Source organism: Coregonus lavaretus (genome assembly GCF_964263955.1).
Source record: "Coregonus lavaretus genome assembly, chromosome: 31".
Lineage (NCBI taxonomy): Eukaryota > Metazoa > Chordata > Actinopteri > Salmoniformes > Salmonidae > Coregonus > Coregonus lavaretus.
Genome location: NC_140018.1, coordinates 21,205,328 through 21,232,278, shown reverse-complemented (window position 1 = coordinate 21,232,278; position 26,951 = coordinate 21,205,328). Strand labels below are relative to the sequence as shown.

The 26,951-nt window shown below is 43.9% G+C and overlaps 2 protein-coding genes across 3 annotated transcripts in view; both read left to right on the top strand.

Moving 5' to 3' along the window:
• Positions 1-4,141: 4,141 nt before the first annotated feature.
• Positions 4,142-18,082, top strand: LOC311106663 (choline/ethanolamine transporter FLVCR1-like). 2 transcript variants are annotated; one of them, XM_084149057.1, is made up of 10 exons: positions 4,142-5,072; positions 5,252-5,396; positions 5,699-5,839; positions 6,633-6,700; positions 8,594-8,697; positions 10,966-11,076; positions 11,514-11,619; positions 12,013-12,094; positions 14,820-14,887; positions 15,699-18,082. In XM_084149057.1, exons 1-10 carry the CDS (start codon positions 4,410-4,412, stop codon positions 15,783-15,785), a joined length of 1,575 nt encoding a protein of 524 aa, XP_084005183.1. In that variant the 5' UTR covers positions 4,142-4,409; the 3' UTR covers positions 15,786-18,082. The 2 variants fall into 2 exon arrangements, with proteins under 2 accessions (XP_084005183.1, XP_084005182.1); XM_084149056.1 differs by having other exon boundaries at positions 4,193-5,072; positions 11,983-12,094.
• Positions 18,083-19,573: 1,491 nt separating this feature from the next.
• The window catches only part of LOC311107098 (tubulinyl-Tyr carboxypeptidase 2-like), a 46,840-nt gene continuing 39,462 nt past the window's right edge, over positions 19,574-26,951 (top strand). Inside the window, exon 1 of the mRNA XM_084149572.1 lies at positions 19,574-20,120. Coding sequence (XP_084005698.1) covers positions 19,803-20,120 — 318 coding nt within the window. The 5' untranslated portion in view covers positions 19,574-19,802. The remainder of the gene's footprint in view (positions 20,121-26,951) is intronic.

Genomic DNA, 26,951 nt, shown 5'->3' with positions numbered 1-26,951 from the left:
TCGTATAAATAGCTCAATTTTATTTATTTATTTAATTATTTTTATTTTTAATCTGTCAACATCTCTCTCTCATTTATCAATTCAATAGGTCTCAAGAAAACAGTTTCATCTTCAAACAACAGCCGATGTAACAACCAGAATACACCATTAGACTCTAAATGTCTGTATTTTGTTCCTTCGTTCGTCTACGCCTCCCCACAGCACAGTGTAGCAGAGGAGTGACCTATTTACCCCTACGTCACTCTAGTGTCGTAAAATCACACGCATGCGCAGTACATTCATCACTACGATTTCACAGTGGAAGGAGTTCTCTATCAGCTCTCTTCACTCCAGACAACAGAACGTTAGCAGTCTGCTATAGCTCCTCTCCTTTACCCTTATAGACAAACAATAACACTTAACAGAGCTCACAAAACATCAGGCACCAAGCCCACGCTATCTAAACACACCTTTTGGTGGCTCGTCCCATTCCAATGGACCACCAAGGAAAAAATACCGAACATAACCCGCTTCAAAATTGGCATGTAGCAAGAATTAGCATTTAGCATTAGCATTAGCATTAGCATTAGCATGTAGCATGAAGCATAATTAGCAGGCCACGTTTAGCATTTCTCCCTCCGCCGTGCCGTAAAATTCTTAATGAGTGCTAAATTTGTGCTACCACGAGATCCCTGTGGAATTGAAACGAGTGGTTACATCAATCAAACAATTCGTCAACTGTCAGCTGAGCGGTAACATACAATATCAATATACCACGGCCTCCAGTTCCCAGGACTCACCTACAGTGGGGAAAAAAAGTATTTAGTCAGCCACCAATTGTGCAAGTTCTCCCACTTAAAAATATGAGAGAGGCCTGTAATTTTCATCATAGGTACACGTCATTATTGACAGACAAAATGAGAAAAAAAATTCCAGAAAATCACATTGTAGGTTTTTTAATGAATTTATTTGCAAATTATGGTGGAAAATAAGTATTTGGTCAATAACAAAAGTTTCTCAATACTTTGTTATATACCCTTTGTTGGCAATGACACAGGTCAAACGTTTTCTGTAAGTCTTCACAAGGTTTTCACACACTGTTGCTGGTATTTTGGCCCATTCCTCCATGCAGATCCCCTCTAGAGCAGTGATGTTTTGGGGCTGTCGCTGGGCAACACGGACTTTCAACTCCCTCCAAAGATTTTCTATGGGGTTGAGATCTGGAGACTGGCTAGGCCACTCCAGGACCTTGAAATGCTTCTTATGAAGCCACTCCTTCGTTGCCCGGGCGGTGTGTTTGGGATCATTGTCATGCTGAAAGACCCAGCCATGTTTCATCTTCAATGCCCTTGCTGATGGAAGGAGGTTTTCACTCAAAATCTCACGATACATGGCCCCATTCATTCTTTCCTTTACACGGATCAGTCGTCCTGGTCCCTTTGCAGAAAAACATCCCCAAAGCATGATGTTTCCACCCCCATGCTTCACAGTAGGTATGGTGTTCTTTGGATGCAACTAAGCATTCTTTGTCCTCCAAACACGACGAGTTGAGTTTTTACCAAAAAGTTATATTTTGTTTTCATCTGACCATATGACATTCTCCCAATCCTCTTCTGGATCATCCAAATGCACTCTAGCAAACTTCAGATGGGCCTGGACATGTACTGGCTTAAGCAGGGGGACACGTCTTGTACTGCAGGATTTGAGTCCCTGGCGGCATAGTGTGCTACTGATGGTAGGCTTTGTTACTTTGGTCCCAGCTCTCTGCAGGTCATTCACTAGGTCCCCCCGTATGGTTCTGGGATTTTTGCTCACCGTTCTTGTGATCATTTTGACCCCACGGGGTGAGATCTTGCATGGAGCCCCAGATCGAGGGAGATTATCAGTGGTCTTGTATGTCTTCCATTTCCTAATAATTGCTCCCACAGTTGATTTCTTCAAACCAAGCTGCTTACCTATTGCAGATTCAGTCTTTCCAGCCTGGTGCAGGTCTACAATTTTGTTTCTGGTGTCCTTTGACAGCTCTTTGGTCTTGGCCATAGTGGAGTTTGGAGTGTGACTGTTTGAGGTTGTGGACAGGTGTCTTTTATACTGATAACAAGTTCAAACAGGTGCCATTAATACAGGTAACGAGTGGAGGACAGAGGAGCCTCTTAAAGAAGAAGTTACAGGTCTGTGAGAGCCAGAAATCTTGCTTGTTTGTAGGTGACCAAATACTTATTTTCCACCATAATTTGCAAATAAATTCATTAAAAATCCTACAATGTAATTTTCTGGATTTTTTTTCCTCAATTTGTCTGTCATAGTTGACGTGTACCTATGATGAAAATTACAGGCCTCTCTCATCTTTTTAAGTGGGAGAACTTGCACAATTGGTGGCTGACTAAATACATTTTTTCCCCACTGTAACTACACCTAACGCGTTATTAGGATTTTTGGCCCATCCTAGAGATCACCTCCATGAGGGTTTCCGTTGATTCACGGCGGTTCTAAGTTACATACATATGCCTAGGCCTTATTCCTCTCAATCGATTGTTCTTGAACTCTTATTCAAGCAAAATATCTCTATAGACACTCCCCCCTTTTGCGCTGTTTACCAGTGCAAAGAAATTTAGAATGGTTAGGCCAGACCCCTAGTCCACAGCAATAAAAGCAACAGAAGCACACACCGGTCCCCTACGGTACATCTCCCCAGCGCACACACCCAAAAGCAGACGAAGGAAACACACACAAGACCGTGAGAAATCTCACCTTAAGCCGGCGTCTTGAGCGAGAGTCACGTCGTTGCTCATGAATGAAACACTGCAGAGACGCAGACCCGCCTCATCACTCGTCGCCAAATTTGTAGTGTCGAGTCAATGTTGCTAATTATGCTGTTAAACAAAGGAGTCCGCTTATACTGAACTTTGATCATAAGTTTTATTCATATCACAAGATTTCAGCATAAGTTTACAGATGTCATGATCACCCGGAGAGCAGTGTTTTCCAAATTACAATGTCCGCTCTAATGTTCTTTGTTCAAACCCAGTACTTATAATATTCCCCAAAATATGGGTGGCTCCCTCTACTGTCCAATCCCTTGTCTACAACACACACTCCCTCTGTTCTATGGGGCGTCACCCTAAAACAACTCCCTCTGAAACTGAATAAACGTCCTCTCAGGTTCCACTTGAAAACAATAGCAAAGTCATAATTCTTAATACACTACAGCTGTAATGTAACAAAATGTGGGAAAAGTAAAGGGGTCTGAATACTTTCCGAATGCACTGTATATTATTTTTTGCATTGTTTGCAAACTAACATGTGACACGAATGAATGCCAAAATTACATGCAAAAAAAATTTTTTTTTAGCTAAACAGATTGGGCTCAAAACAGCCCCATCTGCCCTGAATGATGGGTCGCCATTGCACTATAGCAAATAGCAGCGAAATGATGAGGTGTTGTAATGAGCGCTTCTTTGTGCCTTCTAGCCCCGCTGCGGCTCCCATGGATCTAGAAACCTCAGAATTTCGCGCAACAATACTAACTGTGACAACGTGGAAGTCAGATCCAATTAAATAATTCCTAATTATATGGTGGAAGTGAGTTACGTGTGCCAGTGGCTCTTGAAAAGTAGCCTATTTAAAAGTGGTAAATCTGAGGATGAGTTGAACACCCACGTTTTCAAATGCATCAGAAGGCCCTGGCCTAATAAAAGTGTAACTTCCCATCTATAAATCTATTGTAGTTATTAAGGCCTACAATTACCTGAGCAAATATATTTTTTTAGGCCTATGCCATTGAGGTGGATGATTTTATTGCACATTGTTTCAAACGTTTGCTTTCTAGTGCGAGTGTCCAATAGGATAGGCAGGCCGACTGGGCTCAACTAAGATTAGGATTAGGGAGAGATAATTGAGGAGACCATGTGTCACTAACGAACGACACACATTTGAACAACCTCAATGCTATTTAGGAAATTATGCAGTTTATTTGAATAACAGAAAATTATTATAACAATATTTTTTCTTCATCTACCATGCATAGAGGCCGTTGCGCACTTGTTTCATTCACATACTGGTTGGGGATTATACCTATAGATAGAGGTAGGGCTACTATAACACCGTCCCTCTGGAGAGCCCTCCAAATCCTGCATTTTGATTGGTCGGAGTCATCATCGGAAGGCCTCCATGTGTGAGTTGTCTGATGTAAATGCGCCCTGCCCCTCTCCCCATGCACTAAAGCAGCACCGAAATAGGCTACCATACGAAAAAAGGCGCTTTATGAGAGCGAAGAATACAGATAGCCAACAACATTTTAAAAGGGCTTTTTATAAACGGTATGAATAGTTGTTGTATTATCTACTTAGTGAATGTTGGCTCTGCCCTATTTTGCGTAAACGTACTTCCTGACTACAGGGTATAGAGATAGGCAACGTCGGCCCAGCATCATGGTGGCTGGCGAGTTGGTACAGCAACATCTGCAGCGTGACAACGCACCTGAAATAGACATCAAGACGCCGGTGCATAGCGGAGCAGTCCCAACCGGGGATCAGTACTCCGATCTAACGAATGGAGCGGCACATCTGACAGAACTGGACTCGAAGGCGTTGGAACAGGAGATACATCCAGATGAGAAACAGGCTATGCTTCCTGGAGAGGAAAAATGTCTCGAAACTAAGCTCTATTGGAGAAGATTCGCCGTTTTAGCTGTGTTCAGCCTCTACTCCCTCGTCAACGCATTTCAATGGATCCAGTACAGCATCATCGCCAACATTTTCGCCCACTTCTACAATGTATCCAGCGACAAGATCGATTGGCTGTCAATTGTATACATGGTGGCGTATGTGCCGTTGATCTTCCCCGCAACATGGTTACTGGATAAAAAAGGACTGAAATTGACAGCCCTTATGGGCGCGGGTTTGAACTGCGTCGGTGCGTGGGTGAAGTGCGCCAGCGTCCGGCCCGATCTTTTCGGTGTAACAGTGACTGCACAGATAATATGTTCCATAGCCCAAGTCTTCATCCTCGGGCTACCCTCTATGATTGCATCAGTGTGGTTTGGCCCGAAGGAGGTGTCTACCGCATGTGCCACAGCCGTGCTGGGTAACCAGGTGTGTAGGCCTATTGAGTCATGCTATGGGGGGCTCCTAATGAATCCTTTAGCCTAATCATATTGTAAACGTTACAGGCTAATGCTGTGTACATGTTTTGCTGCTGAATAAAAATATGACATTTCTGTATTTTGATGGAGTATGTGTGACATTGATGTATTTGTCTGATCCCTCTTTAGCTGGGCACTGCTATTGGCTTCCTGCTTCCCCCTGTCCTGGTCCCCAACACTGTGGAAGACAGAGAGCTGATGGGACACAACATCAGCATTATGTTTTATGGGACGGCTGTAGTCTCCACTGTTCTGTTCATCTTGACTGTAATTGGTAAGTAAGTTGACACAAGCCTTGTCATACCATCTGAAATGGTACTCTGCAGAAATACACCTGATGGATAGCACATCATAGTCACTGTAGCAACTAACTCCATAGGTCCAGACGACTGCACTTCTATTTTCCACCATACAAACATACCAACCATTCAAACATACCACTGTAAACCAGGATTACATAGGAGTCATTGCAGTCATATGCTACTGAGTGCTTTTGAAGCAAGAAACAGAGAGAAACACTGATGTTGTAAAGCTGTAAATACAGTGTGTTAGTGTTGACTGTCACTTCTCTCCTAGTCATGAAAGACAGACCCCCACTACCTCCCAGCCAAGCTCAGGCTGTCCTACCTGACTGTGCTCCTGAAGACTACTCCTACAGACGGTCCATCATCAACCTGTTCAAGAACAAACCTTTCATCCTACTGCTCATCAGTTATGGTGAGACACCGGACTCATAATATTCCCTTATCTTTCTCCTTATCTTGTAACTACACTATAACTATGTTATTACTACTGTATTACATGCAGTAACCTAAAGCTACTTTAAAGTTATGGTGAGACACCTGACTACTTGCCAGTAGCCTGGACTCAGGTCTGTGCTTTAGCTAACTCATCTGTTGTGTTTGTTGTCATGCCAAAGGTTTATGACATGACAATAGAAGTTAGAGGAGTTGCCCAAAGCATATACAGATCTGGGGCCAGATGCTGTCCTTCAAAGTCTCTTGTTATAGCATTCTGTCCATTCCACTGATTGTTTCCTGGGGATAGTTGTTCATTATGAGATCCATCTGTCTTTAACCCCATACACTCCAAGGTAGTCTGACTGCCCAGTCAGTGCTCAGTCCGGTTATGGGCTCCCGAGTGGCGCAGCGGTCTAAACACTGCATCTCAGTGCTTGAGGCGTCACTACAGACCCCCTGGTTCGATTCCAGGCTGTATCACAACCGGCTGTGATTGGGAGTCCCGTAAGGCGGCGCACAATTGGCCCAGCGTCGTCCGGGTTTGGCCGGTGTAGGCCGTCATTGTAAATAAGAATTTGTTCTTAACTGACTTGCCTAGTTAAATAAAAATGTACACTCAGTTTAGCTAATCCTTTCTTGAATTTGAGTTTGTTTTGTTGGTGTTCAGTTCTTTTCATTGTTTTGTGTGTACTATACATATTCTTGAAGTTTATCACTATGTCGGGATAAAACATTCAAATAAATACATTTTGTTTCCCATTTTCCTTTAGGTATCATGACTGGTTCTTTCTACTCTGTATCAACACTTCTCAATCAGATGATTATGGCTTGTTATGAGGTAAGTGGAGTACAAAATGTGTGTTCCAAATACTGAAAATTAAGATTATTTGATAGGTTGATTTACTACATGCATAGCTAGATCAAACACAAGCTCTTGAACGGGACAAAAGTAAAACACTTTAAGGAAAATGTTTTCTCTGTAAACAGATGGAGTTAAATGGGAGCTCAAACCATGACAGGGCACGAATCCATTGTCTCCAGTTTGTAGTTCATTAACCACTTTTCACGCATGCCTGCTACCCTTGGAGGAGAGAGACAGTCAGGGTTGGCTGAAAGACTGAAAGACAAGCAATGTTCTGTGAACTCTAGTAGCAGCCTTCTTTCACTGTAAAATGTCAAATTATGTAAACATCACTTTCCCACCAGACTTTCCATAAATCCCTGAACTGTACCCCCTAAACCGATAGACCAGGTGACCAGCTTTAAGGTTATACATGCATCCAGATTGGCTGTCGAAACTTTGGTATTAAATTATTGCATCTGAGCTCCTAGAGTATGTCGCTCTCCTTTTCTTTTTAAAGTATACATGCATCCAGGCCATATTTTGTCTGGAGTCCTTTTGAGCTTGAAGTTTTAGCTAAGTGCACTTATGGCCTAAACTCACCAAAGGCGAGCGTGCGAGACGTGTATGTTTTTGAATTACAATGACCCAACTGAAGCCGGGCGGGTGCGTTGTCCGATTTGACGCCTTGCTCAATTAGAAAGTGTCTCTATTTTTCTGTTTTACCGCAGGAGCTGTAGTCACAAAAAAACAGTACAAATGTTGTCATTATTAACTTTTTTATCGAGCTCATTTGAATTGGAAGAGGTAGCTAAGGGTTGAGGCTTTACCATACATGCTAAATTAGACCAATTCATCCACTTATGGAAACCAAACATCGCTATCAGCAAAGATGATTGGAGTTATGGACTATCCTGCTAGCATACAGTCACTGTTCTGACTGTCCCGTCCTTTCCATCCGCCTTTCTCTGCTTGTTCCACACACCCGCTTCTGGTGAGTTTTTCGCTTTAGCCATGTTAGTCCAAGAGCCACCCATCAAACATGTAGATAATGTTATGAACAGGAACATTGTCTGATTCAAAACGTGGAAAAACTGTAATCTTTAATCAAAGTTACTATATTTAGCATCGAAATCACAGCGCATCTTGGGTAATTTCCCTAGCAACGTTCCGACGTTGCCATGTTTCACCTGGGTTACTTTTGTTGCACACAGGCACACAGAACATATAACTATTTGTGCATTCAGTGTTCGCCCTTGCATAAGCTCAAGCAACACGTTACCCATCCTTCACTGATCTAGATGAACCCCAAAATTAGGAAATATGTTTTAACCATGTGCATTGGTTTTCTCAGTTAATACAAGTAGTTTTGGCACATGTATTTAGCCTACAAGGCCATTATTGCTTTGTTTTGCCTGCTAGCCAAACTAAGGTACATAAAGCGCTGTTCATTTAGCATGTTTCAACAACTTCTAATATTTTATTATTTTGGTATTCCTCTGGTCCGATACATATTTTTTTTCTGCAAGCATGGACAACGTCGTGTGTAACAATTGTAACCAAGATGTAACATGGCAACCTCATAATGTTGCTAGGGGAAATTACCCAAAATGTGCTATGATTTCGAAATTGTACCTTTGATTCATAATATTCAATTAATGTGCAACTTTTACAAGTTTTGAACCACACAGTGTTCATATTCATAAAATGATCTATGTAATGATGTTGAAACTTTGCAGCTTTGTTTCCTGGGTCACGGAATGGCTTTTCTGAAGCCTTTTTTGTTGTGTAGCCCTTGGACTATGTGCCTTCATGTGAATATGATAGTGTGACACATGTCCCTGGAAAAGCCTGCTTTACTCTACACTAACATTAACCTCTTCACCCCAGAACCAGGAGCTGAATGCAGGCAGGATTGGTCTCACCCTTGTGGTGGCTGGAATGGTGGGCTCCATCATCTGTGGACTGTGGCTGGATCACACCAAAACCTACAAGTAGGTACCGTCCCCAATCACCACTGCCAGTGACATAAATCACTACATTCTTTGGTGATACAGTCATTAAACTATGTTGCCCATGATGCAATTGTGACTTGCAGAAGGCAGTTATGACTATCTAAAGCGTTACGGTTATTTCTGGAAACTTTGTGCACTGCGGTGGCTGTTTTATGGACATACAGTACTCTGTGGTTACTAGAAAGGGAAGTGCTATCACGTTTCAGGAGAAGACCCAGATGCAGACAGTGTCGAAGTAACACAAGTTTATTACAAAAACGGGGCAGGCAGAGGTCAGTAATCCAGATCAGTGTCCAAAAGGTACAGAACGGCAGGCAGTCTCAGGGTCAGGGCAGGAAGAGGAAACAGGAGACAAAGGGCTGTGAGACATGGGTTTGATCCTAAACACATGAAAAGTGGGATTATACGGAGGGTACGGGGCAACAGAAGACGAACAGCAGAGGGGCTAATGATTTTAGAGATGGGGAAAGGGCTGATAAACTGGGGGGAAAGTTTGCGGGACTCCACCCAGGGGGGCAGATCTCGGGTCAACAGCCATACCTTCTGCCCGAGACAATACCGTGGAGCCGGGGTCCGGTGGTGGTCCGCTTGTCGTTGATTCCTGGAGGTCCAGGTTGGAGAACACGTTAGCCCCCTGAAGCAGATCGAAGGCTGAGGAGATGAGTGGTAGCGGTTCTTCACCGTGATGTCGTTGAGGCCCCAGTAGTCGATGCACGGGCGCAGGGTTTTGTCCTTCTTCTCCACAAAGAAGAACCCTGCGCCGGTGGGGGAGGCAGAAGGACAGATGAACCCGGCAGCTACGGAGTCCTCAATGTAGGTCTCCAAAGCCTTGGTCTGCGGACATGACAGCAAGTACAGTCGTCCCCGGGGTGGAGTGGTGCCTGGAAGAAGGTTGATTCCTCAGTCGTAGGGTCGGTACGGCGGAAGCGAAGTGGCCCGGGCCTTACTGAACACCTCCCGGAGGTCCTGGTACTCTGCGGGTATGGCGGAGAGGTCCGAGGCAAGTTCCGAGCCCCCAGGAAGACGTCCCAGGGCAGGCTACGCTGACTTCAGGCAATGAGCGTGGCAGAACGGGCTCCAGCCCATGATAGCACCAGTAGACCAGTCAATAAAGGGGTTGTGTCGCTAGAGCCAAGAGAAACCCAATACCACGGGAACCTGAGGAGACTTAATTAGCAGGAATTGGATCGTCTCGCTGTGGTTCCCTGATACTCGTGGTTGATGGGGGTGGTATTGTGGGTGACCCGGCCTATAGAGCGCCCTTCCAGCACACTAACGTCCATGGGAATGGAGAGGGGCTGAGTGGGGATACACAGCTCGGACGCCAGGGTATCGACCATAAAGCAGTCATGGCAAGTTCGTACTATCACGTTTCAGGAGAAGACCCAGATGCAGACAGTGTCAAAGTAACAAAGGTTTATTACAAAAACAGGGGGCAGGCAAACGACAAGTCAAGTGCAGGCAGAGGTCAGTAATCCAGATCAGATTCCAAAAGGTACAGAACGGCTGGCAGTCTAGGGTCAGGGCAGGCAGAGGTCAATAATCCAGGTTGGTGTGACAAGGTACAGAACAGCAAGCAGGCTCAGGGTCAGGACAGGTAGAATGGTCAAAATCGGGAAAACTAGAAAACAGGAACTTGAGAAAGACAGGAGCAAGGGGAAAACCGCTGGTAGGCTTGACGAAACAAAACGAACTGGCAACAGACAAACAGAGAACACAGGTATAAATACACTGGGGATAATGGGAAAGATGGGCGACACCTGGAGGGGGGTGGAGACAATCACAAAGACAGGTGAAACAGATCAGGGTGTGTCAAGTGCTGTAAAGACAAACTCAGAAGTTTATGAGTTTTAACTCATCCTTTAGATAAGCAGCCTCCTGTACATTCCAAGAATTAGGTCCTGCCAGTTCAGATCCAATTAACGCAGGTTTGTAGTAACATGCTCTTAATGTAAGTCAGTTTGACTAATCAAAATTAAGGAGATTTCTCACATGGCTAAGCATTCTCATTTGCTCTGAAATTCACCCTCTGCTTAACTTATTATCCTCTGGAGAAGCTATAAAGTAATTAAAAATAAAGTCAACTTATATAGGCTATGTACAGTAAGTCCCTGAAACATAGAGAATGATGAAGGTACATTTTTCCTGCCCATGATACCTGCCTATTTCCTCTTTAATTGTGAGCCTCTCTGTATAGAACATCCAGTTTTATTTCCACCAATGTTCTGTCCTGTGCTTGTTCCTCAGAATGACCACTCTGACAGTGTACATTCTGTCCTTCATTGGTATGGTGCTGTTCAGCTTCACTCTGAACCTCAACAGTATCTACCTGGTGTTCTTCACTGCTGGGGTGCTGGGGTAAGGCTGGAGATAACCCTTCTTTGTATTTTTTGTATTTCTTCACCTTTATTTATACAGGTAAGTCAATTAAGAACAAATTCTTATTTACAATGACGACCTGATTTGCTATAAAATTATAAATAAGTTATTGAAATGATAATTAAGAAGTAATATAGTTATAATTGCCAATGTTGCACATTGTGTCTACATGAACAGGTAGTGAACAGTATGGTGTTAAAAGACAGGCACCTTCTTTTCTTGTTGTTGCTTATTTTGACATCAGTTCTTCATGCTCTTGTATGTTTTGAAGGTATACAGTCACACACACAATGCCACTTTATAATTTATGTAGTGGTCAGAGTCTATGTTCAACCAAAACAAGGGCATCAAGATAAAGCAGTCTGTTTTCTCTGAGGGCAGCCATGGTTCACTGATATGATTTTGTTATTCTGTAGGTTCTTCATGACTGGTTACCTGCCGCTTGGCTTTGAATTTGGGGTTGAAATAACATATCCTGAATCGGAAGGGACATCCTCTGGTCTCCTTAATGCTTTTGCACAGGTAAGCCCCAGACACATGCTAACAATCACAAGTATTTTTCATTGTTTGTAAAACCATGTGTGACTGCCTCCAGAGATATTTTCAGGCAAATACTTTTGTGTATTCTCATACAACATAAAATGTGTCCTCCCCTTACCAGGATATTGTGTAACCTTAGCCTAACCACACACATTTTCAAAAAAGTATATATCCGCACAGTATATACTTTCTAATCTAATTCTTCATAGTATGTACAAACAGGTTAAGCTTCTTTGCCAAGTGGGAAGGCGATCTGTTTTTTCAGTCAGTATAATGCTTGTATACCCTTGAAACAATACAGGTGCATAATGTTTTTCTCACTCCCATATCTCCTTCTTCCCTGAGATCTTTGGGATTATTTTCACTTTGATCCAGGGGAGACTGACAACAGAATACAACCCCCTGGCTGGGAACCTGTTCCTCTGTGTCTGGATCTTCCTGGGCATCTTTCTCACAGGTCGGTTGGCTCTCTGCTCTGATCTGTTCTGCGTTGATCTGTTCTGCTCTGTTCTGTGGAGTGTGGTTGTCTTCCATATGATTCACCTTCTGCTATAAAAACTGATACAGACTGAGAATACAATATAATACAATAAAATTAGGGCTGTCAAAGTTAACGTGTTAATAACGCATTAATGCTTACATTTTGAATGTCGTAGATTCTTTTCACGCCATTAACGCATTTTCTTAGTTTGACCCTCTGAACCATCCATAGTTCAAATTCAAGCCCTGGCAGCCAATGCGCTTGTTTGACAATCACTTTACAAGCTAGCTACTTGTATGACTGAATGATGGAGAATGCTAGGAAGGGGCTTTTAAATGGCAAATTCGATTTAAAATCACTCCCAGAAGGCTCTCTGGATAAAACTAAAGTAATTTGCATCTACTGCAAGGCTGAATTTGTTTATCACCGTAGTACATAAAGTCTTCATTATCATTTACAAGCGAAACATACTGTTGACACCGGCAATACAAGTAACGTTACTAGTAGCAATGGAGGACATCTTTGACAGGCTAAGCTAGAAGAGTGTGCGCGCGGGAGGCTGGGAGGCCTGCGCACCACATCGATGAACTGGAAACTGCATTAACACGCTCTGGCCGTGATGAAGGCAGAAGAGAGGCACTATGCTGAAACGTACGCCGGGCATTTCATGGATCTAGCAAAGCAGTGGAACATTGAAAACAAAGTTACCACAGTTTGCACAGACAGTGCACGGAACATGATTGCAGCTGCAAGACATCTGCCTTTTGAACACCTGCCCTGCACCGTGCACAGTCTCCAAAGATCCACCACAGTGTCCCTACAGAACAGCGGGTTCGACAATGCCCTAGCCAAATGCCATTTTTTGGGGGGCCATTTCAAACATAGCCCACCAAACGCTGCAGAGCTAGGACAACAGCAAGTTGCAAATGGGCTAAAGAAGGAGTCACTCCCACAAGATGTCACAACAAGATAGAATTCCACTCTGGAAATGGTAAGCTTGTCCACAGAAACCAACAACCACTGAGAGATGCTCTGGCCCAACAGAAAACGAACATCACCATGCCAACCACAGCTGAACTGGAGAAACTGCAGAAGCTGAAGGCACTACTGGAGCCCTGCAGGTAATATTCTCTATCTCACTATTAATGTTATAATAAGAGTGTGTGTGTGTGTGTGTGTGTGTGTGTGTGTGTGTGTGTGTGTGTGTGTGTGTGTGTGTGTGTGTGTGTGTGTGTGTGTGTGTGTGTGTGTGAGAGAGAGAGAGAGAGAGAGAGAGAGAGAGAGAGAGAGAGAGAGAGAGAGAGAGAGAGAGAGAGAGAGAGAGAGAGAGAGAGAGAGAGAGAGAGAGAGAGAGAGAGAGAGAGAGAGAGAGAGAGAGAGAGAGAGAGAGAGAGAGAGAGAGAGAGAGAGAGAGAGAGAGAGAGAGAGAGAGAGAGAGAGAGAGAGAGAGAGAGAGAGAGAGAGAGAGAGAGAGAGAGAGAGAGAGAGAGAGAGAGAGAGAGAGAGAGAGAGAGAGAGAGAGAGAGAGAGAGAGAGATATTCTGTGTATAACACGTCTCTCACAATTGACTGAAGTGATTTTAAATTATCTTTCACTGCAGGTACTTGACTGAACTTCTGGGAGGAGAGAAGTACATTTCCGGCTCAGTGGTGTTGCCTGATTTGTGTCATCTCCTTTGGGTGATGGAGAGCTCCGATGATGACCCTGCCTACATGATAAGAAAAACACCAACCTCACATGGCTGAAGATTGCCACATCACTCAACCCAAGGTTTATGGACCTGAAGTACCTTCCCAGACCTGAGAGGGGTAAGGTGTGGTCTTTGGTCAGCAACTTGCTGAAGGAAGAGAGGCCTGCACAGCAACTTGATAAAGCAACAGAGTCAGAGCCACCAAAGAAGAAAGCTGCTCTTTTGTTAAGTTCTTCTGAGTCTGACTCTGATGAAGAGGAGGAGTCCATTGAGAAATGTGTGGAGCGTTACAAAGCAGAGCCCAGCATCAACATGGAGGACTGTCCACTACAGTGGTGGTCACAGCATGCAGGTGCACATACCAGGCTGGCCTTCATTGCACAAAGGTACCTGGCAACGCCTGCCACATCAGGACCTTGTGAGAGGTTGCTTTCACTCTCTGGGCATATCGTACAAAAGAAGAGAGCAACTTTATCATCTGAAAATGTTAACAGGCTTGTTTGCATTTGCAACTGGCTCAGTGAAAATAAATAGGAGGAAGACTGAAGTGTATGGTCACAGATTTATGTTCTGTGGAATTCATGACATTGTTGGAGAGGTTTATACTCTTTGTTCTTTGTATCCATAGAGCCAGTACTTTTTTTCTTATAGCCAACCCTCCAATCAGTAATTGGGAGAACAATCATTTGGAATGGCTGAAGCTTTAACTGTGTGTGTGTGTGTGTGTGTGTATGTGTGTGTGTGTGTGTGTGTGTGTGTGTGTGTGTGTGCCTATAACTCAATACACTGCTTTAAAAAAAAAAAATACTTAGCACCAAATTTGAGCAAATAAAACATTTGCGATTAATCGCGATTAACTACAGAATTTAATGTGATTAATCGCTATTAATTATTTGAATCGTTTGACAGACCTAAATAAAATACATAACAATACTATGAAGGCTACACCACAAATGTATGTTTATATATTGTTTGAGGCTCTCTTAATTACTTTCCCTTGTTTGTTTCAGCCTTAATAAAATCAGAACTGAAAAGAAACAACGTCAACATGGGCATTGACAGCAAAACTCTTCAAGCAGTAAGTCACGTTCTCTCCATTTCCCTCAAGAGAGATTTTCTCTCTTCTTTTTCTTTTTGCTGAAAGGTCACCCTCCTCTCAATCACTTGTGACCTTTTCCTTGAATGATGTATCACACGCAGAGGTCAGGTGACTCGTCTGCTTGTTCTTTCACCTTGACAGCTGTCTCATATCTCATGAGATTGCCCACATCAAAAGACAGAACAGTCTTTCTGCCGGGCTCATCTAATGTGAATCTGTATACATTTAAGTCATTTAGCAGACGCTCTTATCCAGAGCGACTTACAGTTAGTGAGTGCATACATTATTTTTCATACTGGCCCCCCGTGGGAATCGAACCCACAACCTTGGCGTTGCAAACGCCATGCTCTACCAACTGAGCTACATCCCTGCTGGCCATTCCCTCCCCTACCCTGGACCAATTGTGCGCCGCCCCATGGGTCTCCCAGTCGCGGCCGGCTACGACAGAGCCTGGATTTGGACCAGGATCTCTAGTAGCACAGCTAGCACTGCGATGCAGTGCCTTAGACCACTGCGCCACTCGGGAGACATATCATGTATCATGCAGAGAGCAGCGTGATAGGGAAAGAAAATAAAACCTTTTAATGAATGTATTTTCAATGCATTATTTGAAATAGTCTTCAGGCAGTTGAGGCGCCCTATGACGTTAGTATTTGGCACTGTGATTATGTACCCCACTGTGTTGGTTTAATGCCACTGTTACTAGCCACTTGAGTGATGAGAATAATCTTTTCATGAAAGGACAATGCAAGACTTGAATTAAAGATATCTTCCTCTCCTCTTGTCTTAGGTCCCTACTAAGTGCCTATCAGACAAGCCAACCAATGGCGTCAAGATGGAAACTTCAGTCAGCTTTTCCCATGAGACCTCACTGTAACCCAAATAGGTCGCTCATCACTCTACTGAACATTTCAGAGGCCTACAACGCATTCAACAAAGTTTCCTGAGGTTACTTGAAATCTCCCTTTTCTCTGGATTGTATCTTGTAATGTGTTATTATGATAATGTTTTTACTGTAGTGGTTTTAGCTGAGCGATGATTTGTTTACAGACAGGTAAACTATAAGCACTCAAATACACCTTTCAGACTTCCCATTGTCCCCTGCTTCTTGTGCTTGATGATCCACTACTGTCTCTACAATCACCATCATCTCTGGTTCATAAAGTGGTGCTTATTTAAACCTATTTATGGCATTATACAGAACCACACAGGAGCATAGAATGTAGGATCTCTGACCTGCCTTGGCCTGTGAAGAAAAACATTGTTACTTCTTGTCTTGAGATTTCAGCCATTTATACAAATATGGACCAAATATGACACACAAGGTTCACAGGGCATATGGCAAATGTGCATCATGCACAATATACTTTTCAGTATATTACTTACATGCATTCTTTTGAAAATGTTAAAACATTGATAAGTTTGTTGAATACATGGCACAGATAATTGTTCTGCCGAGATAGGTAGCTAATGGTATAGCAACGCCATCTAGAGGGATATTGTGGAAATACTAAGAATGCTGTGTGGATGATGAAGCACAAACAGGAGTCATAATGACTGCAGCATCACAATTCAAACATCTCCAAATCTTCACCAGGGCTTATATAGCTCACCCTGTGTCTTTAAGGACTATGCACAGTAGCCATCTCCCAGCACATTTCTGAACCACTATATTGGCTCTTGTATTTCCCTCGTTTTAACAGGAATAATTCCTCTCATCCAAGCATTAATCAGAAGATCCAATCCATAGGCGTTTATATGTTATCATGCTTCCTGCAGGATATGTCACAATTAGTGCTTATAATTATTCATATTTGAATGTCAGAGCGAATGTTATTATTTAGCTTCTTATGACTGTAGAAAAAATATTTATTTGGTTGACAGATGAGATGTTTCCCTCTCTTTTCTAGCATTTTACTTAGTTCTGAATAATGAAGAAGTAACATTTCTATATGGACAGTCATAACATTTCATTGCTTTTTTCTAATTTTGATAATTAACTTATTACATTTTATATAGCAATGTAGTTATGTCTCAATTATTTATGTATCTTACTTAAAATGTATTCCATTTACCAAGCACTTGATATTTCAAAGACCACTGAAATGAATCATGTTATTAAATGTAATCATTGCATAGACACTCATTTTTATTTGTCCCCAATTAAGAATGAGTACATCCAAACTGAACTAATTATATACAGTATTTACACTACATGGCCAAAGGTTTGTAGACACCTGCTCGTCGAACATCTCATTACAAAATCATGAGCATTAATATGGAGTTGGTCCCCCCTTTGCTGCTATAACAGCCTCCACTTTTCTGGGAAGGCTTTTCACTAGATGTTGGAACATTGCTGCGGGGACTTGCATCCATTCAGCCACAGTAGAATTAGTGAGGTTGGGCACTGATGATGGGCGATTATGCCTGGCTCGCAGTCGGCATTCCAATTCATCCCAAAGGTGGGGTTGAGGTCAGGGCCCTGTGCAGGCCAGTAAAGTTCTTCCACACCGATATTGGCAAACCATTTCTGTATGGACCTCGCTTTGTGCACGGGGGCATTGTCATGCTGAAACAGGAAAGGACCTTCCCCAAACTGTTGCCACAAAGTTGGAAGCACAGAATCGTCTAGAATGTGGTGTCCACATACTTTTGGTCATGTAGTGAATGTGCAATACACCGAAAGGTTGGTGGTTCAAATACCCGAGCCGACAAGGTAGAAAATCTGTCAATGTGCCCTTGAGCAATGCACTTAACCTAACCCTTTGCTCCAGGGGTGCCGTACTACTATGGCTGACCTTGTAAAACCACACATTTTGCTGCACCTATCTGGTGTATGTGACAATTACCATCTATTATTGTATGGCTTTGACACACCACTGTCTAAAATCTCTGTGACAGCCTGATTATAATTTAGCAAAGTAATCCACAGTATAGTCAGTGCCAAAACTGTTACACTGCAGCTGCTGTAGAATGTGTCTGTTGCACAATCCCTTCAAGGTGCCCCAGAGTGTACTGTAAAACTAAGGTGTCTGTATTGCTTATGTTTTTTGTCCTTTGGGTTTTGTGTTTGGAAAAGGGCCACATGGCTACTTGCGTATCAGCAGATAATGTCAATTTAGTGGCTATCAAAACATAAAACACTGAGTGAAGACAATACAATAAAATGATTTTCAGCTCAGTATGGTCAGTTGTTGTTATTTAGCATCTTTTTTATTACTTGGAGTCAATGAGGTGGTTACAGAAGAGTTGTAGTAATGACCTAGACATTGTAACAATGGTTTCCTCATGTGGTGACCAATGTGCAGCTACATTTAATAAGCATACTGAATTGGCGTGGTCCTCTGTATTGGTGGTCCTCTGCAGTATACAGTGGTCCTCTGTATACTGCATACTGAATTTAGAACGTGGTCCTTTGTAGCTCAGCTGGTAGTGCACGGCGCTTGTAACGCCAAGGTAGTGGGTTCGATCCCCGGGACCAACCATACACAAAAATGTATGCACGCATGACTGTAAATCGCTTTGGATAAAAGCGTCTGCTAAATGGCATATTATATTATTATTATAATTCTAATAACTTGATAGTCCCAAAAGTTATGGTTTTTGTGACAGTATCCTAAGTGATTGAAATGCTAGCACTAGGTTTTCCCAATACTGGAAAACGTGTAGAGAAAGTTAGAAAACCCAATTAGAATTAGTTAGAATGAGCGTTTGGCTGACATTGTCCAGAATAGGGCATATTTGACCAACTAACCTGTTACTGGAGTGCACATTTTCATATTTCTAAACAAGTAGACCTAACCTTGATATCCTGCTAGGGTAGGCTATTTTGATACATAAATAAAGTGTCCTCCTATCATTTAACAAAATGTATTGGTTCTGTGCATTAACAAACAAGCATTTGATCATCTTGGACAATATGTAAATATGTCCATAAGTTTACTGCAGAAAGAAGGCAATAACATTTTCTAAATAGCCACTGACCATTTCACGTCCTACACCGCTGGTTACATTGAATCGGGGTAAAGTTGTTACATTGTAACACCCTTTATGACAGTATGACTTCAAACGTGTTGACCATAACAATTCCCAGTGGTGAGAAAAAAAATCCCATTTGTTGCAAATGTCACTTGTTGACGCCCTCATCCGCAATCGCCACCAATCACAGCAAGGGACTAGTTCCTTATTTGGTATGAAGGCTACTTAAATCCGTCTCTCTTTGTTGCTACAGCCAATGAAATAATTTAGAACGCGGTTGGCTGCCGGGGTTACGATAGACAGAACAACATAGTGACATCATTTATGCAAAAGTATAACAATGTGATGGATGACTAAATTACCAAAGAGGAGTTTTCATCATGAGGACAAAGCTTTCGAATAGCCTGTTCGATATTGGGGAAATATGTAGACTACGAACGGATCGGAATGCATTGCAGAGGTGATGTCGAGCTGTGGGAGTCATACGCCCCCGCAGTGTTCTGAGCAAAATATGAAGTTAAAGCGGAGCGAGCCAAACCGTGAATATTCCAATGCTGGCAACCAGCAAACTACATTATTATGAATGGTCCACATACTATGCGGTATTTTAGTCGGCTATGCTTTGCGGTTTGATGTTTTGCTAGCATCTTTCAGCCTTTTTAATGGCTACAGATTATGCTTAGCTGAATATGAAATGCATATTTTATTCTGGTGCATTTCTACCTAAAAAGCTTGGCATATGCGATTTCCCCCCCCTTAATTTCGTTTATTTGAGTAATCGCAGTATCCCTTATCTGGATTTACGGGAGTGGATATTGGTACAGCAACATGTTATAGCACGCCTGGGTTATTGACAAATGCAAGTGGAATCATCACGGGCTGCCATCTGCCAGGACCCCCACTTTTGAATTGAACAATGACTGGACCCAACGCCACTAGCACTTGTTCATCTGCAGCTAAGATGGGGCGGCACCGATCCAAAAGTACCAGTGGCAGTACGTACTGCCACTCGAGCCCGGGTGCTGAATCTGCCACCCTTAGCACACCCAACAACGCTGGACGTTCATCGGGAGAAGAAGATGAGAAAGATGGGGGTGTGCTCTTTTACGTGAACAGAACTGGTTTTCCCATTGAGGGTGTCACTTGGGAGAGGATGTGGACTCATGTAGCCAAAGTACACCCTGATGGACAAGACATGGTCAGCAAGATAAGGAATGCTGCATACCTTCACAAAGTAAGTATAGCCTCAAAGCCAGACAGATAAGCAGTGATATTGTCATAAAAATCCTGTGCAATTACCATGTAATAACCAACACTGACATGCTTCAAATTGCAATTCAACATATATAATTTGCAATTCCATCCATGCAAAGAATCCATCAACAACTGTTCACAGGACCATAACAGGATGAGTTGAACATTTCCTCCTGAAAGTCTTTCCTGATTATGCTGTGGAGGAATGAAGCATTAAGGCATGCAGACTATTTCAGCCTGCCCCTGGCCTCCAACAGGACACTACATTGTCTGAGTAATTTCATCAGAGGCCAGACATAACTGGGACTGAGTGTCACCAAGCAGGGATCAGTGTTGAGAGCCTTTTTCTCTGTCACTGGTGGGAGTGGGGCTGTGCTGAGAAAGGAGACTATGGAGCATTACAATCAGTGTATGTGATGGCAAATCCCAAGCTCATAGCACACTGTCAGCTATATAAAGCAGAGCATATGACAACAATGCACACAGGAATCTTTGTATTTGCCACGGTCTGTGTCCATTCTTGGTGCTGCGTCTGTACTAGTTGTTATAGCTATGACCAGGGGCTGCTTTGGTGCTGCATCATCAAGGGACAGTGTGAAACTTGCTTTTATGTTTAGTGTCTTATGAACTACCGTTTGGCAGTCCACAATAACAGTAACCTGTAGGCCTGGTCAGTCCTGTGGGATTTCACTCATGCTATTATATACCATTGTCCATCATCTAACCCTCTCCACTCAAGAATAAACCAAGACAAACACTATCTATAGGCTATGCCTTTGTGAATAGGCGAATAGTAGTTGTGTTCTGCATTCTTACGCAATACTAGGCGGTAACCTAACACTGTTTTGAGAAACACAAATGGTGGAAAAAGTTTGAAAGGAGAATGGAGTCTTGGATATCCCAGAAGTAACAGTGAGCTATATTGAGTCCTTCTTGACCAGTCTGTGATCTCCAGGTGCAGCCGTTGGGCTATGTTACAGGCAGCTCAGGGATAACCTCAAAGCCAGGGCCAGCGTCTGGGTGACTGTGTGGAGGAACGAATGAGCATTGCACTGCTGTCTGTGGAACTCACGCGTATTCAAACAGAGCTATAGGCTACAGAGAGAAACCTGTGAAGTCTCAGCACACTCTGAGGGTTGGAGGTGTGATTAAAATGCGCCTCGTGATCCATTTTTTGCAGTCTTTGCAATCTTGCATTAGGAAAAGGGTTAGGATTTTATGTATTTACCTGTAGACATTCATTGTTTTGGGAATTTGATTAATGGTTCCACTGTCCCACCCATATGGCATGTTGGTAAGAAGTTAGCAGATTTGACTCTCGGTCTCCTGAAATACTGTATTTCTCTATGTTCTGCTCTATTGATATTGTGGTAACATTACTATGTCATGTCAGGAATGATAACACCACTTCTTGAGCTCTGTGCCCTTACTTTGCCCTGATTATTTGAAGGGGTTGGTTGTGAGCGAACTAATCCACCATCTGAGATTTGAGTCTAGGATAATCTCTATAATTCTTTCCAAAAAGCTTTTTACAGGAAACAAAACAGGCTTTCAGCCCAAAGCCTTCCATTCTGTTTCAAACTTACCTCATGCGTACCTCATTGCGTCACAACAGGATTTGGTTAGGCTGAACTGATCTCCAAACGTGGTGCTACTGAGTGAAGAATCATTTATGTATTTGTTTTTATTTCACATGCAGTCCAATGGGAGAAGGTTCAATCTAATGTTTTATGCTTACATGCACATCACATGGAAACCGCAAGCTATCATGCTCTAAAGATAGGTCTAGTCTCTGTCCAATACCCAACTATCTTCTTGAGAGAGACAAATGTCCAGGGTGTTTGGTGCTGCAATCACATCTTGGCTGTCTCTCTCTCTCAGGTTTCACTGATGTCCCCTGGAGAAGTAAAGTTAGATTAGAGTCACCACACAGGGGGCAGCCTGTTCGACTCCCACACGACCTCTCTAAAGCTGGGGAACAGACAGGCGGGGTGGGGGACAGCTGGATGGAAAAGGAGAAAGTCCCACTTTGAACTACCTTTTAATTCCCGCGTGTCCACCTGTGAGGAGCATATGGTACGGCTACAGACAGACAGACCATGCATTGTCAGCCTCAGCCTTGTTCAGTGAGGTCACCAGGTGTTAATACTAACCCACTTACTGCAGTGCTAAGGCTGAAATTCAATCTATATTTCAAAGCTTGTACCACTGCCACAAGTTCTCCATTTCCCTCTGTGTAATTGTCCTCTTTTTTATAATAAGTTGTCTTTCACACCTTATAATGAGGAATGAAGTTGTGAGTCCCACACTCTTCCGTTCAGCTCCAGTAGTTTTCTGAGCTCCGCAGGGCACCCTCCTCTTCTCCAGATTGGAGAAGATGAAGAAAGAGGAGAAGGCAGACAGCTAATTACACAGGGTGAATTGGGAGCACTGTGTGTCACACTCCTTTGTACACTCTCTAAAAACTAACACTGCATCTAAATGAGAATATAACTAAAATAAGATGCACTTTATTAGTCCACACGAGAAGGAAATGTGTCTTCTGCTTTTATCTTATCCCCCCTTGAAAAGCAGAAGACACATTTCCATACTGTGACAAATATATATACTGTGTACAGTGCATTCGGAAAGTATTCAGACCCCTTGACTTTTTCCACAATTTGTTACGTTACAGCCTTAATCTAAAATGGATTAAATACACATTTTACTCATCAATCTACACACAATACCCCATAATGACAAAGCAAAAACAGGTTTTTAGAAATGTTAGCAAATGTATTTGAAACAAGGAACAGAAATACCTTATTTACATAAGTATTCAGACCCTTTCCTATGAGACTCAAAATTGAGCCAGGTACGTCTTGTTTCCATTGATCATCCTTGAGATGTTTCTACAACTTGATTGGAGTCCACCTGTGGTAAATTCAATTGATTGGACATGATTTGGAAAGGCACACACCTGTCTATATAAGGTCTCACAGTTGACAGTGCATGTCAGAGCAAAAACCAAGCTATGAGGTTGAAGGAATTGTCCATAGAGCTCAGAGACAGGATTGTGTGGATGCACAGATATGGGGAAGGGTACCAAAAAATTTCTGCAGCATTGAAGGTCCCCAAGAACCCAGTGGTCTCCATCATTCTTAAATGGAAGAAGTTTGGAACCACCAAGACTCTTCCTAGAGCTGGCCGCCCGGCCAAACTGAGCAATCGAGGGAGAAGGGCCTTGGTCAGGGAGGTGACCAAGAACCTGATGGTCACTCTGACAGAGCTCCAGAGTTCCTCTGTGGAGATGAGAGCACCTTCCAGAAGGACAACCATCTCTGCAGCACTCCACCAATTAGACATTTATGGGAGAGTGGCCAGACGGAAGCCACTCCTCAGTAAAAGGCACATGACAGCCCACTTGGAGTTTGCCAAAAGGCACTTGAAGGACTCTCAGACCATGAGAAACAAGATTCTCTGGTCTGATGAAACCAAGATTGAACTCTTTGGCCTGAATGCCAAGCGTCACGTCTGGAGGAAACCTGGCACCATCCCTACGGTGAAGCATGGTGTTGGCAGCATCATGCTGTGGGGACGTTTTTCAGCGACAGGGACTGGGAGACTAGTCAGGATCGAGGGAAAGATGAAGGGAGCAAAGTACAGAGAGTTCCTTGATGAAAACCTGCTCCAGAGTGCTCATGACCTCAGATTAGGGCGAAGGTTCACCTTCCAACAGGACAACAACCCTAAGCACACAGCCAAGACAACGCAGGAGTGGCTTCAGGACAAGTCTCTGGATGTCCTTGAGTGGCCCAGCCCGAGCCCGAACTTGAACCCAATCGAACATCTCTGGAGAGACCTGAAAATAGCTGTGCAGCGACGCTCCTCATCCAACCAGGTAAACTGTGCAGGCAAGGAGATTGAATTTAAAACAAGTGAAATTTATCTTGGTGTGTCCCTAGATCAATCCCTTACTGGAGACCTGATTGCTGCTCAAATTATTTCTAAAATGGCGAACAAATTGAAATGTTTATATCGTAACACTTGATATTTTAACATAAAAGTTAAGAAACTGCTTGTCTCAACCTTGATTCAGTGTCATTTTGATTATGCATGCTCTGCTTGGTATAGCGGGCTATCAAAAAAGCTGAAAAAGAGAATGCAGGTCATGCAAAATAATGTTATCAGGTATATGCTGAATGTCCCCCCTAGGACCCACATAGGGGTACAGGAGTTCCGGGAGGTGGGCTTGTTATCTTTGGAGTCCAGAGTGGACCAACTTAAACTTAATCATATGTTTGACATCTTAAATGATCGTGCCCCAGGTTATATGAAAAACCACATTGATATGGTTTTGTTATGTCTTGCTAGTGTTATGTCTTGTAAAATCCCAAGAGTAAACAGTATTGCAAGGAGCACATTTTTCTATACAGGCATTTGTCTATGGAATAGCCTTCCCTTGGAGATCAAGCAAAGAAAAAGTAGAAATAGCTAAAAAGCAGGCAAAGGTTTTCATTTGGACAAGGTTGTCTAGGTAAGAGAAACCAATCTACTGCCCTTTGTGCCCCCTACTGCTGGTCAGGTGTTTTTATTTGAATGATAGGTATGATGTGCAATGAATAGATTGTTTTAATGTGTAATTAATATGGTTCATTTTTAAGGTTAGGGAAAAGTGCAGTGAATAGTGCCACTTTTTAGTATGTCAATATACATGAATGTATTTATGGTTGTTTGTAATTTTTTCTTGCCTTTTAATCATTATATGTGTTACTGTTTTTACCATCGAGGACTACTTTGGAAACAAGCATTTTAATTAATACTTTCAAGTGTCACGGTTTCGGCCGAGGCTGCCTCTCTCCCTTGTTCGGGCAGGTTTCGGCGTTCGTCGTCTCCGGAATTCTAGCTGCCACCGCTGTTTGTTTCTTGTTCGTTTGCTTTGGTCTGTTTGTTTTCACACCTGTTTCTGTTTTGGCGTAATGAGTGTCCTATAAGTTTCTCGTTGTGTTTGTCCAGTGTTGTGTGTAATTGATTTTCCGTCAGTTGTGTGTGTTGCTCGGTTGAGCTTCTCTCCATTATACTGGAGTATTTCCGCACCTGTTTGTGCGTGGTTACTATTTGGTCGCACCTGTTTGTGCGCGGTTACTTTTTTGTCGCACCTGTTTTGTGCGCAGTTTCTTTTCGCCTTCGTGCGTATTGTTGCCTCCGGGTAAAGTTTCTATGTGCCTTGGTTTGGCCTAAATACAAGCCTTTGGGATTATCGTTCTGAGTCCTGCGTTTGATTCCACATTTACACCTACCGCACGCCTGACAGAATTACACACCTACAATGGAATCAGCAGGAGCCGAAGCAGCTCAGACGAGACTGGAGGCCCAGGTTCGGGACCAACGAGAGCAGATCCAACAGATGGGGACCGCCCTGCAGGAGGTGATTTCCACCATCCGAGGCTGGGGTACGCCTCCACCACCTCCCTCCCTGCCAGCACCATCGGCCAGCCCGCTCCTTCCAGCGCCGGAACCTCGAGGAGTCCGACTATCTCTCCCGAGGGCCTACGACGGGACCGCGGCGGGGTGTCAGGGATTTCTACTCCAGGTGGAGTTATACCTGGCCACAGTGCACCCGGCACCTTCGGGGCATGAGAGCGTGTCCGCCCTGATCTCCTGCCTGGCCGGTAAAGCGTTGGAGTGGGCCAACGCGGAGTGGAGGAAGATCGACGCCACGACGATTACATACGACGAGTTCTCCCGCCGCTTCAGGGCGGTGTTTGACCATCCCCCGGAGGGGAAGGCGGCGGGGGAGCGTCTGGTCTTCCTCCGGCAGGGGAGGAGGAGTGCCCAGGAATTCGCTCTTGAATTCCGTACTCTAGCGGCAGATGCAGGGTGGAATGATCGGGCCCTCATCGATTTATACAGATGTAGCCTACGAGAGGACGTCCGTCGGGAGCTTGCTTGTAGGGACACCAGCCTCACTTTCGACCAGCTGGTCGACATGTCCATCAGGCTGGATCACCTGCTGGCTACCCGCGGACGTCCTGCGGAGGGTCCGTCCATTTCGCCCTCCAGCGTCTCCGAGCCGTGTCCTATGGAGCTCGGGGGCGCTGGCGCTAGAGAAAGGAGGAGTCGGCAGGCTAGGGGGTCCATCCACTGCACCAACTGTGGTTGGGGAGGACACACCGCGGCTAGGTGCTGGGGATGGCCTCCTAGGGGAGATGACGACGGGTCCCGCACTGGGGATTCCCTCCAGGTGAGTAGGCGCCCCACTCACCCAGAGCTCACTGTTGCCCATTTTTGTATACCTGTCAGTTTTCCACAGGTAGCACCTCAGTCCCAGCATAAGGCGCTGGTAGATTCAGGCGCGGCTGGGAATTTTATTGATAAAAAGTTTTGTTTAGCGTTAGGGATTCCCCTTACTCCTGTTGATGTTCCTTTCCCCGTTCATGCCCTAGATAGTCGTCCGTTGGGTACGGGCTTGATCAGGGAGGTCACGGCGCCACTTAGGATGTGTGCGCAGGGGGATCATCAGGAGATGATTCAGCTGTTCCTGATTGATTCTCCTGCGTATCCGGTGGTGCTGGGCATGCCCTGGTTGAGTACCCATAACCCAGCTATTTCGTGGCAGGAGAGGGCTCTGATGGAGTGGTCTGCTCAGTGTGTGGGTAGATGTTTGGGCGTTTCCGTAGGGGCTACCTCGGTGGAGAGTCCAAACCAGGTGCCCGCATTGCCCGTTCCACCTGAATATGGGGATTTGGCTATTGCGTTTAGTAAGGCGAGGGCGACGCGGTTGCCACCCCATAGGCAGGGGGATTGTGCGATAGACCTCCAGGCAGGAGCT

Coding starts and splice junctions, on each gene's coding strand:
- LOC311106663 (XM_084149056.1), top strand. CDS start 4,410: ATGGTGGCTGGCGAGTTGGTACAGCAACATCTGCAGCGTGACAACGCA. Junction 5,073..5,251: donor CAGCCGTGCTGGGTAACCAG/GTGTGTAGGCCT, acceptor ATCCCTCTTTAG/CTGGGCACTGCTATTGGCTT. Junction 5,840..6,632: donor CCTACTGCTCATCAGTTATG/GTGAGACACCGG, acceptor ATTTTCCTTTAG/GTATCATGACTGGTTCTTTC.